The sequence below is a fragment of the Panthera tigris genome, chromosome D2, assembly GCF_018350195.1.
Source record: "Panthera tigris isolate Pti1 chromosome D2, P.tigris_Pti1_mat1.1, whole genome shotgun sequence".
NCBI classification, from domain to species: domain Eukaryota; kingdom Metazoa; phylum Chordata; class Mammalia; order Carnivora; family Felidae; genus Panthera; species Panthera tigris.
In genome coordinates, this window is record NC_056670.1 from 25119062 (window position 1) to 25135428 (window position 16367).

At 41.1% G+C, this 16367-nt stretch overlaps 1 protein-coding gene across 5 annotated transcripts in view; it reads left to right on the forward strand.

Moving 5' to 3' along the window:
- Nucleotides 1-12257, forward strand: part of LOC122231872 — a 42015-nt gene extending 29758 nt beyond the window's left edge. For 3 of the 5 annotated variants that reach the window (XM_042960614.1, XM_042960613.1, XM_042960615.1), the window contains 2 exons: nt 10532-10785; nt 11961-12257. In XM_042960614.1, the coding sequence (XP_042816548.1) occupies nt 10532-10785; nt 11961-12147 (441 nt within the window). In that variant the 3' untranslated portion in view covers nt 12148-12257. Of the gene's footprint in view, nt 1-1055; nt 1438-3007; nt 3080-10531; nt 10786-11960 lie in introns of those variants that run through there. The other 2 variants (XR_006209143.1, XR_006209144.1) reach the window with 2 other exon arrangements.
- The last annotated feature ends 4110 nt before the right edge of the window (nt 12258-16367 follow it).

A 16367-nucleotide genomic window follows, 5' to 3' on the forward strand; every position in this document is an offset into this window, starting at 1 on the left:
TTCTTCACTGACATATTTTGTTATGTTTTGTTTTTCCCCCTCACCAGTCATTACATATAATAAGTGTTAGGTTGTCGTACCCGTCCTTTTTTCTGGAAGTGGTGCGTTTTGTTAAATTTAACATCCTAATTAGCTTTTGGATAATTAGCTGTCTGGGTGGGCAGAAAAATTCTACAAAAATCTGTTGGCTGGTGGAATTTTCAGGTCAGCGCTTTTAACTGTCTACACACACACACACACACACACACATCAGTAAGCATGCATGCTTGCACACAATCCTCTTGACTCCTTCATATCACACAGAAGAGCCAAAATAATACACAATACTTACTAATATCCAGGCTTCTAATTGATTTTCTGAGCCAATTGAAAATGAGGGTAGGTAAAGCATTGTAGCAATCAGATTATAGAATGTGAATTTTCCTGTCCTTTCTTTTTATTTTATTTCTTATTTTTTTAAGTTTATTTATTTTGAGAGAGAGAGCAAAGCAGTGTTGGGGGACAGAGAGAGAGAATCCCAAGCAGGCTCTGCACTGTCTGCTCAGAGTCCAATGTGGGGTTTGAACTCATGAACCAGGAGATCATGACCTGAGCCGAAATCAAGAGTCAGATGCTTAACCGACTGAGCCACCCACGTGCCCTCCTGTCCTTTCTTAATTGTGATTGTCCCTGCATACTCCTTCACTTGCCCACCCACTTCACCACCAGTGCACTCCTCCCCAGATCATTCCACACATGCACAAAAGTATTGTGTATGTGCAAGCCCTGCACAAAGTAATTGACTTTGTGAATAGTTGTTTTCACCCTGGTTTATAAAGACACAGGAGTACATGCTCTTAAAAGCTTCTTTTTCCTTTTAACTCGCAGCGCACATGACAAAATGTGAGGCATCTGACAGGCAGCCAGCCACCTGCAAGGATCAGTTTTAAACAGATGGTGCAGTAGAAAATGAGTCCAAATGTAGACATCACAAAGTGATCCTGGCAAACACTCACAGATGTGGATTATGACAATTCTGATGACCCTGACCCATGGGTCAGTTGGTTCGGGTCAGAGTGAAATGGTTTGCCTTGTGACAGCGACAAAAACATTAGCAACTTTGTCTTTTGGGAATGAAAGGTGGCTCTGAAGACTAGAAAGGAGACTTTGCCGCAAGCCCCACACGCCTCCTCCTTTCTGGCACTTGCATTGTCTCTTCTTGGCAACAACCTACTCCTCACTGGCCTTTGGAACAGATGAACGAGGCTCTTCCGGTCCTGACATCTGTCCACCTTTGCCGGTCCTACCTCTCCCCACCTGGTCCAAAACAGGCCATGCTCCACTAGATTGAAGCTCTCTCCAAATGAGCTGCACCGTTCTTGCCTTCTCGGGGCCTTGACAGGTGCAGTCTGTACTCTAGGATGTCTTTTGTGCCATGCCCAGCCGGCAAATTCCCAGGTACTCATTTAAATGCACCTGTGTGTTACCTCTTTTGTGAAGATTGCCCAGATACCCGTATGTATCCTCCTACACCAGCGAGGCAGAATGAAGAACTTCCGTCTCCCCACAGTCCCTGTCCTGCGGTATTGAAAGTGTTCTTAGGACCACCTCCTTTCTGACCCCAAGGGCTGGGTCTGGGGAGCAGCTGTTTTTATCATCAATCATCCCTGGCATCCACAACAGTGCAATATAGCAGATCATCCATAATCCTTGGTGGAACAAAAGTTAGAGATGATTTTGTATCTGTGCAGATTTTAGTTTTCTGGTGGGTCAAGACTGGGTTTTGTTCCATTCCCCTTTATATGAACCAGCAGAGTGGCGTTTGCATAGACGCCTCATTAATACAGTCGCATTCAGTTGTGAGTGGCAGGAACAAAAAACCAGGAGTCAAGAGAATAGGGCTGTATTCCCTTCTTAGGCAACAATTCAATAGGCAAGATGGGATGGGCGACATCCCTAACATCAATGTCCTTTTATGAAAAATGGGGAATGACCACGTATTTCCTGCTTACTTTAACGGGCCAGTGTGAAGATCAAACACATTTTCTACGTTGGGAAGTGCTTAGTGAAGCAAGAGATAGTAGAGTATAATGAAAATTAGATCGTACTCTGGAGTCAAATTGACTCCATTACTTTTTGGCTGTGTGACCTTGGGCACATTGGTGAATGTCTCTGAGCCTCAGGCCCCCTCCTGTAAAATGATAGTCTCTACTGCATGAGGTATCTACTCCATGTGGAGTTTAATTTGTGAAAAGCATCTAATACGGTAACTACGAATAGTAACTCCTAACAAATGCTAGGTTTTTAAAAAAATTATAGCTTAACGATTTATATAAATACAAGATGTTGTTAACACTCAATGCTGAATTATTGTTCTTCCCTTTAAGAACAGTAGGGGCAGCCTCCCAGATCTGGAAATGAGAATACCCTACTCTCCCTTCCACTTTCATGGCCTCTCCTCCAACCAGCTTTAGACTCTGTTGTTTTAAGCAAGACAGTCTATAGCAGATGAGAGTCAATTTCTTTTCTAGAGTTGGGCAAGCCATTTGGACAGGATAGTCTCCAGCTCTGCCCAGTTTCCTTCCCTCGGAAATATCCCACTTAGGAGATGAGAGCCCTGTGACACATAGGAAACATATCTAGACAATTCCCAGGATTGGTCTGTTCTATTTCAGCTTGCTGTTGCTTGCCGTCCCTGGCCCCAGACAACTGCCCTAGGCAGCTCTGATTGGTAGGTTTTGTAGGATTTTTATTTCCATTTTCCTCAAGCTAGGAAACAGCTTTTTTTTCTTGTTAAATTAATCCAAAGCAAAATTAATATGTCTTAATCATAAGACTTGAGGGTAACATCAGGCAATTGCAAAAAGAAAACATGAAATTCACTAGTTGGAAGGTTTATTTGATATGACCCTTCACAAGAGTCCTCCAGAAGCCATCTCTCTCCTAAACCTTGGCTTAGGAGAAAGGTCTCACTTCCCTCTCTCAGATAGGAGATGCTTTGATCATGTCTCCACTGCTCCTCAGAGTTTAGACTTCTGTTTCCCAGGACGAGTTAGAACACAAACCTGCATATCATCTGGAAGCATACTCATCTTCACAGGTAAAGTAGGGCGTCCCGTGTTTGGCAGTGCATTCTCCAAAACCTGCATCATTCAGTCTTAAAGATGGCAATGTGTGGCCATCTAAATTTATTTTTTAAATGTTTATTTATTTATTTTGAGAGAGAGAGAGCGAGTGTGTGAGCAGGGGAGGAACAGAGAGAGAGGGAGAGAGAGAATCCCAAGCAGGCCCACGCTCAGCAGGAGCCCAACATAGGGCTCAGTTCCATGACTGAGAGATCAGGACCTGAGGCAAAAATGAAGAGTTGGTCCCTCAACCAACTGAGCCACCCGGGCGCCCCAGTCTAAATTCATATTTGGGGTGGGGGAAGGCTCAGAAAATCATAGATCTTCCAAATATACCCCTACTTTCGATCTCTGGTTGAAATACACATCTACATGTCTAAAATGCCTCACTCAAAGTTGTTTATTTCAGAAGAGAGGAACTTAACCTACGTACACATTCTAGCTTACTTATAAGTAGATGCTGTATGTGAACATATTACCGGATTTGAAATAAAGATTCAAAATCCATCTCCACAAATGAAAAATGTTCTGGGAGCTTTAAACAAACAACTTGTCCCTCCTTTATTCCTCTATGGGGAACGAAATCTTACTATTGACAACCAGGGACAGTATCAAGCAATTAAACCTGTCATCTCATTATGAGTGAAAGACAAGCTCAGTATTAATGATTTGTTTTTACTTGGCAATGATTTTAGATGGTCCTTAGATGAAAGAAAAAAAAAAAGGAGTGGTCTAAGGAATGTACTCAAACACTCTTGTCGTTTTATTTTATTTATTTATTTTTTAAAGCTGTTAGCTTTTTTAAAAAAATATTTTTATTTATTTTTGAGACAGAGAGAGAGCATGAGCAGCAGAGGGGCAGAGAGAGAGGGAGACACAGAATTTGAAGCAGGCTCCAGGCTCTGAGCTGTCAGCACAGAGCCCGACGTGGGGCTCGAACTCACGGACTGTGAGATGATGACCTGAGCTGAAGTCAGACGCTTAACCGACTGAGCAACCCAGGCGCTTCGTCTTGCCATTTTAATCTACCCAATGACAGGAAGGGCTTTTTCTCTGACACTTTGGGGAATTTTTTAAATAAGACACAGTGGGGAAGCTGAAAAGAATGAGATCTGTTGCTTCCCAAAGACGGTCTTTACATACCTGATGCTAGGTTTATCATCAGGGAAAGATGAAAAAATATTAGTGTGAGATATTAATTGCCAGTGGATGAAAATGAACTCTGGGTCAGAAGAGGGGGTAGTGGGAGGGACTTGGATCCAAATCCCTGCTTTGCCACTTACTAGCTGTATGAACTGGAGGAAGTTATTTAGCCTCCCCTTGCCTAAATTACCTCCTCTATAAAATGAGGATAATGGAAGTAACTGCATTACAGGGTTGTGATGAGATTTAAGACAGAAGGTATACATAAAGATGATATATATTCTGGCACAATGCCCAGCATGAACCTCAATGCTCAAAACACTTAGCTATTGTTGACATCATGATTGCTGTTGCTGTTGTTATTAGGATAACAGCAACAACAACAAAAATCTGGACCAGAGGAAAAGGAACTCATTGCTATGACCAGCAAGACATTCTTCCTTTCCACGGTCCTTCCAAATCCAATTCTACTCCAATATCTCATGGATGGAGTGTCCTAAATGGGATAAAAACAATTTCTGCTCTGGGGGAATATGCCTTCTCCTAGAATGCTGGAAAACAAAGCCAAATAAGGCAAAAACAAAAACAGCAAGCCTCCTCCAAATCTTTTCAAATTGGTTCATACCACCTTGTGCGTATCTTCTTTAAAATTCCACTTTCTATTTTTTATGCACTTTGAAGTTCATATAAAATCAATATGTAGAAATCAGCTTTATGAGTATTGAATTCCTACAAAACATTTCTGTTTGGAATTCAAGTCTCAGGAGGCACTGATCCATGCTTTTTATTACTATTAGAATAAATGAATGTGGTGCTTTATTATACTTGTTGAATAGTGGCTAAAAGACCATGAAAAATCCAAATAATCCAGGAATGGCTGTCTTCAAGTCCCCTGGGAAGAAGAGGAATGGCTTGCTAAGAGTCTTTAAAGACCAACAGGTGCTAAGAAATTTGTTTTGACCCATTAAATTTACATTGGCTTCACAGTTTTCAAGACTCTCCTGCTGTCTGCCATTGCTGCTGTCTAAAAGCCTCAGGCTGGAAATGATTAAGTTTTCATGCATATGTTAAGTGGGCAGATGATTAAAATGAGAACAAACAAGATACTAGATGGTTCCACCCTGGCTCTTGCAATGCTGCTTGTTCAATACTGTTTATGACCGCCATTTTTTTGTTGAGAAGAGCAAACACCAGAGAAATATGAGTGGAGTTTACTGCCCTCGTGCATGTCTTGGGGATTTGGGAAAGGCCCCTACTCCAACATAACCCAACTAACTCTAAGTGAACGAGAGATCACGAAGGTATCTCCATCCTTAGCTCCAGCCTACCCCTTCAGCACAGCAGTGGCATCTGGATGAGAACGTCTGAGGGAAGAATGAGGCTGGGGATGTAAAGCAGTAAATTAGGCTGGGCTCCCTGGGGTAGGCGATGTGTCATAACAGGGCTGCCCTAGGGAGGAGCTGGCATGAACCAGATAGCCAGGAAGTCTAATATGGGTATAAATGTTTGAATTTTTTAATGGACTGTATAACTGGACCACAGGTTCCCTTTATGACAGCCAGTTGTGTGTGGTATAAACCTTTGTCTTTGCTGCTGTGCAACATTGCAAGATGCAGCTGTTGGGGCCCTAGTGGCAGAGGGCAGATGGTGGTCAAATGCTTTCCAAAAAGCAACAGCAGTTCTGGAAAAAATTGAAAAAGGGGTTTCATCAGCTGTTGAGATCCTTTGCATTCACTGTTCCCTCCAAACACAAACTCTTACAGAAACACAATTAAAAGGAACTACAGAACCTAGATAAGTGCATTTCTTTTTAATAACTGGGACTCATTTATGTCCCTTAGGTGGGTACACAGGCACATAATCAGAGATATGATGTTAAATCCTGAAAAACAAAAATACAAATAATTCTTATTTTCAATAAAAAATTTTTTTGGTGCCTAAACTAACTGAAGATCCTTGGTGAATTTCTTGATTTAGAAAATGCATTAATACCATCTGTCTTATTCCTTTTGGACTGCTATAACAAAATACTGCAGACTGTAACTCATAAGCAACAGAAATTTTTTTCTCACAGTCTAGAGTTTGGGAAGTCCAAGATCGAGGTGCCAGAATGATTGTGTTCTGGTCAGGGACCTCTTGTTCTCCCTGTGATTTCATATGGTGGAAGAGGCTAGGGATCTCTCTGGAGCCTCTTCTGTAAAATCACTAATCCCATTCATAAGGGCGCTGCCCTCATGGCCAAGTCACTTCCCAAAAGCCCTTCTTTCTAACACTATCACCTTTGGCGTTCAGAAACTCAACATATGAATTTGGAGGATAAGTAGGGCAGTTGGGTCGGGGAACACATTCAGACCGCAGCACCATCTTTTCATCTTACAATTCTGTTTTTCATAAAACTCATCCAAGGTCAAATAAACCTGAGAATTAGGAAAGATGAGAATTAACCAAATAACGTGTTAATTTCAGGGAAGAAATACATTCAAATGACAGAATGAAGAGTAGAAATGAATATGAATACACTTTTAAATGGACCATAGACAATATTGCTTAAATCCAATATCGAGCTCGGAAATCATAGTTTGGTCACATATTGGCCAATGCTACCTCATTCTCAGCCTTTCAGTTTGGGTAGAGTTGCCTATACAGCCAATTCCAGAGGTGGGGGCTGGCTGATGTCAGCCCCATCTCCTTAGCCACAGCAATGGGTGAAGAGACTCAATTCAGGTCAGACAGTTGCAGGAAAAAATTTGATGGTAATTCCAGGAAAGAAACTTACTTTCCTCACCTATGTCCTGTGAGAGATACTTGCTCTTTCTCTGTAGGCTGTGGTGATCATGTCAGGCCTGGAACAGCTTCCTGGATGGCAGCCAGCCATTAAGTATAAAGCTGATGCACAGAGGGACTGAGAGCTGAGAGCAGGACGTAGACTTTTTTTTTTTTCCTCCCTTTTTTCTTTTTAGCTTAACCACATACCCTGGTAATGGGGCTGCGATGGGACTAAACTTGCTCACTGTTATTTTGGGTGCTATTACTGTCACTATTCCAATTTAGCTTTTCAATTAAATTTGCTATTCATTTTTAAGGAAGCAGTGCAGTTTCAAAAGCTTAATAAATGTTGCTCTACTTTATACAGCACTTGATTCTATAAGGCATTGCTGGGTTCTCTCATCAATCCTTCACAAGTCATTCATTAAAGCACCAAGTTTACCTTTTCCTTATGAAGAAACTGGGCACTTGTCTTTGCCCCAAACAGACAGGGGGAATCAATGAGAGGAGAAAATAGTTTTTCCCTTAAGTACTGTATCTATATGTATTTCAGGATCAAATTATTTGGAAAAATCAAGTCATTGTAAAAACAAAGTGCATCTGCTTAAATGGGCCCCATGCTAAACGGAATGGTATCTTTGGTTATTTACTATTCTTGGGCTCTCTATTCTTAGAGACAAACTAAATAATGAAATTATTCAGTCCTGTGTGATTCAACCTTATGCCTTTATAAATAAAGTCTAGCTCCTTTAATAATTGTAGTATATACATACTATTACTGATGAAATGGCCAGAGGACACCTTGGAAATAAGTAGCTTGCTAATAATTAGTCAAACCAATGTTGAAACATCTCTATTCTGTTCATTTAAACTTTCATGCCCTTGTAGGTATGCGTAAATTGAAATAAAAATCTCCTTTTCTACAATATATTTACCAGCTTTGAAATATGAAGTCTAAATTTATATGCAAATTTTACATTTCAACTATGTTTTTATTAGATTTTCTAGAACTTGTTATTTGGAAAATAATTATGGATTTCTTTGTTACTTTCCTAAATTACTTTGAAATTGTAGTCATATACAAAATTCAATAAGTTCACTTACATTGTTAAATATCTCTTTTAACTTCAAGGCAAGTTATAAATCCACAATTTTCAGCATGCTACTTTCCTAATATTCAAAAAAACTTTCAGTTGACATGATATCAAATACATCTACTTATATATCTATTTTATATTTGATTGAAACATGACAAGCAAATGTTCATGAACCGTTTTCAGATTAGTTTAGAAAATCTGGAAATCTTTGTTAAAAAATTTCAAACTCTAACTCATTACTAGAATAATTTTAAACAGGAAGTATACCAAGGGCATAGTTATATTGATGGATGGGACAAGTAGAAAGCCAGTGAAAGAGTTTAAAAATTTTAGGACAATTTGATTTTTCTGAAGGGCAGCAGAAATGTTTCTGAACTTTTCATCAGGATTTATATCAGTATCAACAATGTTGTAGAAAATTGTCTAACCTTCTGAATCAAGGCAGGATATTAATTAATATGTGTGTAATAAAATGGAGAAAGTACTACTGTGATTGGGAGGGTAAGTATTTGGATGAACTACTTAGAGTGTGGGACGAGACCCCCAAAAGGCATACAACTTCTAAAAAGTTCCAGTCATTTCCGGGACTACATTCTAATAGGAGGTTGTGTGAACTGAGACTTTCTTTAGCCAGGGGAGCAACATTGGCCTGGAGTACACTTGACTGGGTGCAGTGGAGGTCCTGTGTTTAGCAGATGCGTAGGGTCGACGACACTTGGTCGAGAGTACCTGACTCTGTCTACAGAGAGAATAGATGCCTTTAATGGGAGAACCTGTGCGTTTGCTGTGTCGTGTGCTATGTGACTTCCACAAGCAAGCACTGAAGACTCTTAACGAAAAATAAAATATGAGAACATTTACTCAGGAAAGTGTATCGATAACTTCAGTGCTGGTAAGGGTGTGGGGAGAAGACGCATTATTGGTTGGAATGTGAATTGCTGTAATCTCATAAAAAACTTAAAACTCATATGTCCTTTGACCCAGGAGTTCAGTTTGTAAGGATTTATTTTACAGCTGTAGTAGCAGGTAAGGACAAGCAGGTTTGTGGCAGGAAATATCTGATATCTGAACTTTCAGCTTAAGAATGGTTGGATAAATTATGGTGTAGCAATACTAGGAATTACTATATTGATATGAAAATGCATGAAATCTATGCATGAATCTATGCATTTGTGATTATATCAAGTGAAAAATCAAGCTGTAAGTTAATCTGCATACCAAGTCTTTTTATTGATAAATGTGAAAAAATCCTATACGACCATATATCCTTTTATGTTTATTTATGAGCATTGAAAAGCTGTGGAAGGATTCTGTTTGTTACTTCGCGGGTCTGGGCTGAACACGGGAGAAAGAGATTAGTAATAACTCTTTTATACTCTTCTATATTGTTTGATCTATTGCAATGAATATGTATTACTTTTGAAATAAAAAGTGAAAACAACAGGTGGACAGCAGAAGCTGCATGAAGGTGCTAGTTATAATTTTGCTTCATACATGTATTAGGCTTCCGAGAACTCCTACGACTTTGAGTCCTTATAAGTATTACAAAGTGAAACAGATTAGGACTACACGGTGACCAAAAGATGGAATTAATGGAAGTAATAGAATTAAATGCTAGATGTTTCCAGATGTCGGTGCTGAACTCCACATAGCTGAGATACTTATGTAGTGGCTGAATACCACATGATGTCCACCATCCTGGGACACTATGTAGAATAAAAAAAAAAAAAAAAAGAGAAAGTTGATTCACTAGCTAGTAGTTTGAAGTTTCAACTGGGCAGTATTGATGTGACCATTCTAACGAGGGTTATTAACTGTATTGTGATGATGATCTGTTCTAGGTTGACCTGTGTCCCCTCCAAAAAAAGACATGTCGAAGTCCTAATTTGCAGCACCTGCACATGTTACCTTATTTGGAAATAGGGTGTTTGCATGTGAATCAAGTTGAGATAAGGTCATTAGGGTGGGTCCTAAACTGATGTAGCCGTGTGGTACACGCTGGGTAGCTAGTTTGTGCAAGCACATCCTGAATGTGTTTGTTAAATCACTGCCTTGAGAATGTAGCAGTCCTGTCCTCCCTCCCATCAAGCAGGATGTGCAGAAGAACATGCTGGTCAGTGTTCAAGGTTAAGAGCGCGGGGGGTGGCTGACCCTGGAGCATCTCCCTTGTAATGAAGAGTGTTCAGGTGGCAGGCCTTGATCTTCTTGGAAATTGTGGCCGTTCAAGGAGGGGAAGGCCACTGATAGTCACTAGGCTGAGTGGCTATGATGTAGAAACTTGCTGCGTGTTAGTCCCACGACTCGATGCTTTGTCCAGTCGGCCGCTCCTGGACTCTCTGTATGCAAGTTCTCCCCCAATAAACCTGTGCCTTGATTGCTATCTCTACATCTTTTCTTTGTCCTCACTGAACCATCACCCAGCCTAGGCTTCGAGTCTGCTGGGGTGTGGCTGCACACTGGTGTCCTCATGAGAAGAGGGAAATCTGGACACAGAGAGAGACACACAGAGAGAACTCTATAAGGAGATGGCAGAAATTGGAGTTGCACAGCTGTAAGCCGAGGATGACAGGTGACATCAGAACCTGGGGCAGACACGGAACAGGTTCTCCACTAGAGCCTTTCAGTGAGAATGGCCCAGACAACACCTTAATTTTGGACTTCCAGTGCCCAGAATGGTAAGATAAAAAATTTTTATATAAAACCACTTTTTTTTTCTATTTATATACCACTTTTTGGTACTTTATTATGGCAGTCCTAGGAAACTAGAACAAAACCCAAATATATTGCCAGAGAGAAAAGGAAGAAAGATTAGCATGACCAGGCAGAGCTCCTATATTGCCAGAATTGCATAACCATTTATTCAAATATTATACTTAATAATATTTCCGGAAAGATGCTCAGGGGAGAGAGAGAGAGAGAGAGAGTGGGAGAAAGAGCACTAATGCACAAGCCACTTTGGAAAATGGTGTCAACATTTAATTATTATACTGGATAGTGCTTTGAGAAGAATATTCTGAATTTCAATAAAACGCAGGTTTGCAAAAAAATTTCAGCAAGAGCAAAACTGATTGACAGTTTACAGTTTTCTGGTGTGTGGTAGTCAGCTTGCTTGCATCCAAATATTTTGATGTTATTTTCTTGAACCAAAAATCTGGTCACACTGTCTGTAATGAGAAGGAATTTTTCTATTTAAAGAATTGCAGCAGAGTGGTGAGGCACAGAGTAGTGAAGAGAAAAATCATGCGCATGGTGATTGTCAGATGGGTGGGGAACTGGCTATCTGTAGTCTTTTAGAGGGACAAAGGATTTTTCTACAAGTGACCATTGTTACTTCTATTTTTAAAAATTTATTTATTTATTTTGAGAGAGAGAGAGAGAGAGAGAGAGAGAGCATGAGCATGAGCATGGGAGGGGCAGAGAGAGAGGGAGAGAATCCAAGTGGGCTCCATGCTGTCAGCGCAAAGCCCAACACGGGGCTGGATCCCGTGAACCAGGAAGTCATGACCTGAGCGGAAATCAAGAGTCGGGCGCTTAAATGTCTGAGCCACTCAGGCGCCCCCTGACCATTGTTACTTCTTTAAAAACATCAGCTTTGTATTTTAGTTACCAAAGCAGAAGTGTATATATTCTATCATATTATTGTGATCTTTGCTAAAGATATTGCCGTTTTCTTGTTTGTTTGCTTATTTGAGCGATTTAAAGCTAGGGCAACAAATGCTCTCTTGACAGTGCTTCTGACTTAAGCGAGCTAACCGGTAATTTACTAATGAAATGTTCATAATTATAGAAATATGGGGTTGAGGGGGAGGGGTGGCTTTTATCAAGCTGATAATGAGTTTATTTGTTACAGTGCGTCACAGGGGGCACACTGTGGGAGACTGAAGGCTGCACACCGTGTGCGGACAATGTCCCACTTTTGGAACTGCTCTCTGCTGAATGTAGAAGAACCAGCCCATGACAACAAGTTGGAGTGTCGTGTGTTGTGGGAGGAAATCCCACAAAGTGGGGGAGAAATGTGCTCCTTAGATGTTATCTGATGGGCCAAGTCAGTCCTGAGAGCTCTGCCCTGATCCCGTGAGACGCTACAGTAGGCTTCCCATGAGCCTTATACTTCCCATTCTTCGAATAAAAACTGGTTTGCACAGACTTGCTGGCTTTCCTTCAAGTCCTATTTCCCCCCAAAGTCACAAGTCACATGAGCAAAGCTTCACACCGCAAATGGACCCAAATAACTATAAGAATGTCTTAGGGGCACCGCTACCCTGGTGAAGAGACCACTGCAGCACGTTTTTTGTGATGTGCACGGTAAACTCAGAGGAATAAGGGGGAAAGGTCTGGAAAACAAACACACAGAATCTGTTAGGCCTCTGAACTGGGGCCACCCTATTTCCTTTGCTCTCCACTGGCTTTTGCTCCTGTTACTCTATTGACATCTCGTTTTTGATGGGCCACATGATCACCTAGTGGCTCAGTCCTCTGATCTTTTCCAGTCTTCCCTTTCCAGACTTTTCTTACACCGGTTGGTACTGTTCATTAACAACTTCTGCTCTCTTAGCTCCAGGAAGTTGGACGAATCTCAGTCTCCTCCCATCTTTGTCTGGTGTTGCTATCTCTTCCTCTTTAGCCTTTGAATGTAGGGTCTCCTGAAAGTGGTCCTCCATTCTGGCATCCTCTAGAGACAGATGTGAGGTGGGAAAAGAGAATAACCCTTGGTAGAGGGGTTCAAATAATTCTGGCTCTGAAACTTATAATTGCCAGGTGGGGGAGAACAAGAGAGGTAGGGAGGGAAAGAAGGAGTGGAAGGAGGGAGGGAGGGAGAGAGAAAAAGAGAGAGAGGAATTTGAATTGTGTTCATGTTCCATTCTTCTCCATAAGGATATGCCTGGGAGTATGGGAGCAATGAATGTGTTATCTCTTTAGTTGGCTATCAGTCATCTCTTATGTTGTGAGTATCTCTCAGTGCTAAGTGTGGTCCCAGTATTCAGAGGGTTAGGAAGTGTTTGTTTAAAAAAAATTTTTTTTTTTTTTTACATTTATTTATTTTTGAGAGACAGAGAGACAGAGCACTAGTCGGGGAGGGATAGAGAGAGAGGGAGACAGAATCCGAAGCAGGCTCCAGGCTCTGAGCTGTCAGCACAGAGCCCGAGCGCGGGGCCTGAACTCACAAACCGTGAGATCATGACCTGAGCCGAAGTCAGACGCTTAACTGACTGAGCCACCCAGGTACCCCGGAAGTGCTTGTTTTTTTAAATTAAAATGTGGTCCTTAAACTTCTCCATCTGGGGTTTTATTAAAGAAGCAAATACTGGCTGGGCTTGACTCAGTGAAGGCCAGTACCGTACTGTCTTAATGGAAGACTTAAGTGTACATTACTTAGTGTAATGTATGTGTAGGTTACATGTATTAAATCATATACATTTATATATAAATAGAATTTATGATATATGTAATTTACATAATTATAATTATAATTATAATAATATACATAATATACAGTGCATTTGTCTTCCCAATTCTGTACTCGGTGACTTCTAAAATTATTCATGGTGGGAGCATTTCCACCACAGAAATAAACAGACACTACAAACTAGGGTTTTGACTTACTATTATTTGTTTCCAGAGACCTGGTTTACCAATATTACAACTGTCTTTAACTCTAAATATTTCATGTCCTTAGGAATAATGACATTCTCTTACCTAACTACAGTAAAGAGACCAACATAAGAAAAATTAACACTGATAAAATGCCATTATATGATCCAAGTCTGTATTAAATTATACCAATGGTTCTAATAAAGTCCTTTATAGCTATTGCCCCTCCTGGTCCAGGATCCAATCCAGGCTCACACATTATATTTAGTAGCCGTGTCTCTTATAATTGTTTTAAAAATTGGAATAGTGCCTCTTCCATGTTTTCGTCTTTATGACCTTGGTATTTTCGAAGGGAATAGAACAATTTCGATTTGCCTGATATTTTAGGCTTTGTTTGGTGGGAATATAGTTTAAGGGACAAAGTGTTTTCAGTGCATGATACTAGGAGGCAAATGGTGTTTAGCCCAGTATTGGTAAGTTAACTTTGATCACTTGAGTAAGGGAATGTACACCAGGTTTCTTTACAGTGAAGTTAACTGTGTTTCCCTTTGCCGTTCATCACTTCAGTGTGGGGCTGCATTATCATCTAAACTTTGGCCATTACAATGCATGAAATAAGCGACATACAGTATGAAAGAAAAGTCAAAGTTTTATTTGTTCTGAAATAGCTTAAATGTTACAGGTTTTTGTAGTTGTTGCTAAAAGAGAAGTAAAAATTAAAATACAAACTGTGAGCCGCGTGTCCAGGGAGAGTTTTCATGCTGTAGTCATGTTCTACTTGTGAGGCGGGCATGTGTGCGAAAGAGAAGAGAGCCAGGGTGGCGTGGTGGGGAGACGGTGGGGAGATACGCCCACTCCCCGCCTCAGCCCTTTTCTGTTCTGAAGTTGCTGCTGTTGACGACGCTACAAGACAGTCTCTGAATTTCAGTTATTTCATCTATAAAACTAGGATACTAGTTCTTCTCTCCTGGGAAGATGAAATTAGACAGTGGTCGTAGCTAACATTTACTAAATGCTATATATGAGCTGGGTGCTTGGTCATTTAATCCTCCTATGAATTTACAGATGAAAAAGTGTGGGAAAGCTCCGAGACGAGAAAGGTTAGGTGTCCAGACAGCTCCCACCACGTCCTTGACTGATTGTCCCCCAAATATGCATTTTCTTCCATTAATTCCATTTTACACACTTGCGAAGTATCGAATAGGAGACTGTCCTGTAACAGACAACAAGGGACAGGGACCGAGGAAGACTTCTATCGGCTCATTTGTCACACCCCACTGCCCTTTCCAGCCTTCCAAAAAAGAATTCTTGTTGTTCCTCGCTTTATTGTCTAGACTATGGTTTCTTGGCTTTGTACGATTGCCATTTTGGGCCAGATGAGAGCTTGCTGGGGGTGGGGGGCTGTCTTGTGCATTACTGGGTGTTAAGCAGCATCCCAGGCTGCTACCCACTCAATGCCAGCACCCACCCTGTAGCTGTGACAACCAAAAATGTCTCCAGCAATGGTGAAACACCCTCTGGGAGGGCAAAGTCACTCCCAGCTGAGAACTGTGGCCTTAGGGCATTGGTGGTCACACGTGTTGGATAACAGGGCACGGTGGATAGTTTAGTGACTCTGCCCTTGGTGGCCGTGTGATCTTAAGCAAGTCCCAGTTACTCTGGGCCTAATTTCCTTAGCAGTTAAATAAACTCTGTTTTTCAAACCTAGTATCTATCCCTCATGCGGACTAAAATGAGAGGGCAGTTCACAAGTTTTTAGCTCTTCTTCTGTAGCTGTTTGAAAAACAAACTATTGTTGCTTATTTGAAATGTCCGGACACCAGAGTCCAACCCTGAGGCTCTGCTGTAATGGCCTGTGGACTGTGGGACAAAAATGATCTCTAAAAATATCTTTCAGCCACTTTCTTTTTCTGCTAGTTTAAATACTCTTTAGTGACTTTCCCCTATGAAGGCCCTCTAAAGTCACAGATACCCAATATGAAAAGGTCCGGAAAGGCTACACATTCATTTATAATTTGACACTCTAACAATCCTGGTGAGGATATTGAAAGCTAAGGCTAAATGTGTTTATTTTATTGACCAACCAAACAGCTCGCTTTATAGCTTCTCTGCACCGTGAGAGTGTTCTGTGCGTCACTTAAAAGTTAGCAGTGAAGGGGCGCCTGGGTGGCTCGGTCTGTTAAGCATCCAACTGTGGCTCAGGTCATGATCTCACAGTTCATGTGTTCAAGCCCCACATCGGGCTCCGTGCAGACGGCTCGGAGCCTGGAGCCTGCTTCGGATTCTGTGTCTCCCTCTCTCTCTGCCCCTCCCCAACCCCTCAAAAATAAACATTAAAAAAGAAGATATCAATGAAAATACCTTCATGTGTTCATTCATCCATTGATCCTATCAATAGATGTTTACGTAGCACCTATTTTTTGCCACTTTAACTGTGCTAGCTTAATGTTTTTCTACAGACTTGCTGGTACACGTGAAGGGGACAAGGTCTGTAGAATGTACAACTAGACAGCATGTTTCAATGTTGTACATGCAGTATTATTTTCCTAATAAGCACTGCAGCACATCAAGAACCTAGTACAAATATTCATATTTGGAGAAAGCAGAAAAGAGGAGACATCCATAACACTCCCATACAGGTTCACTAGATCCTAATTCCTGGCTG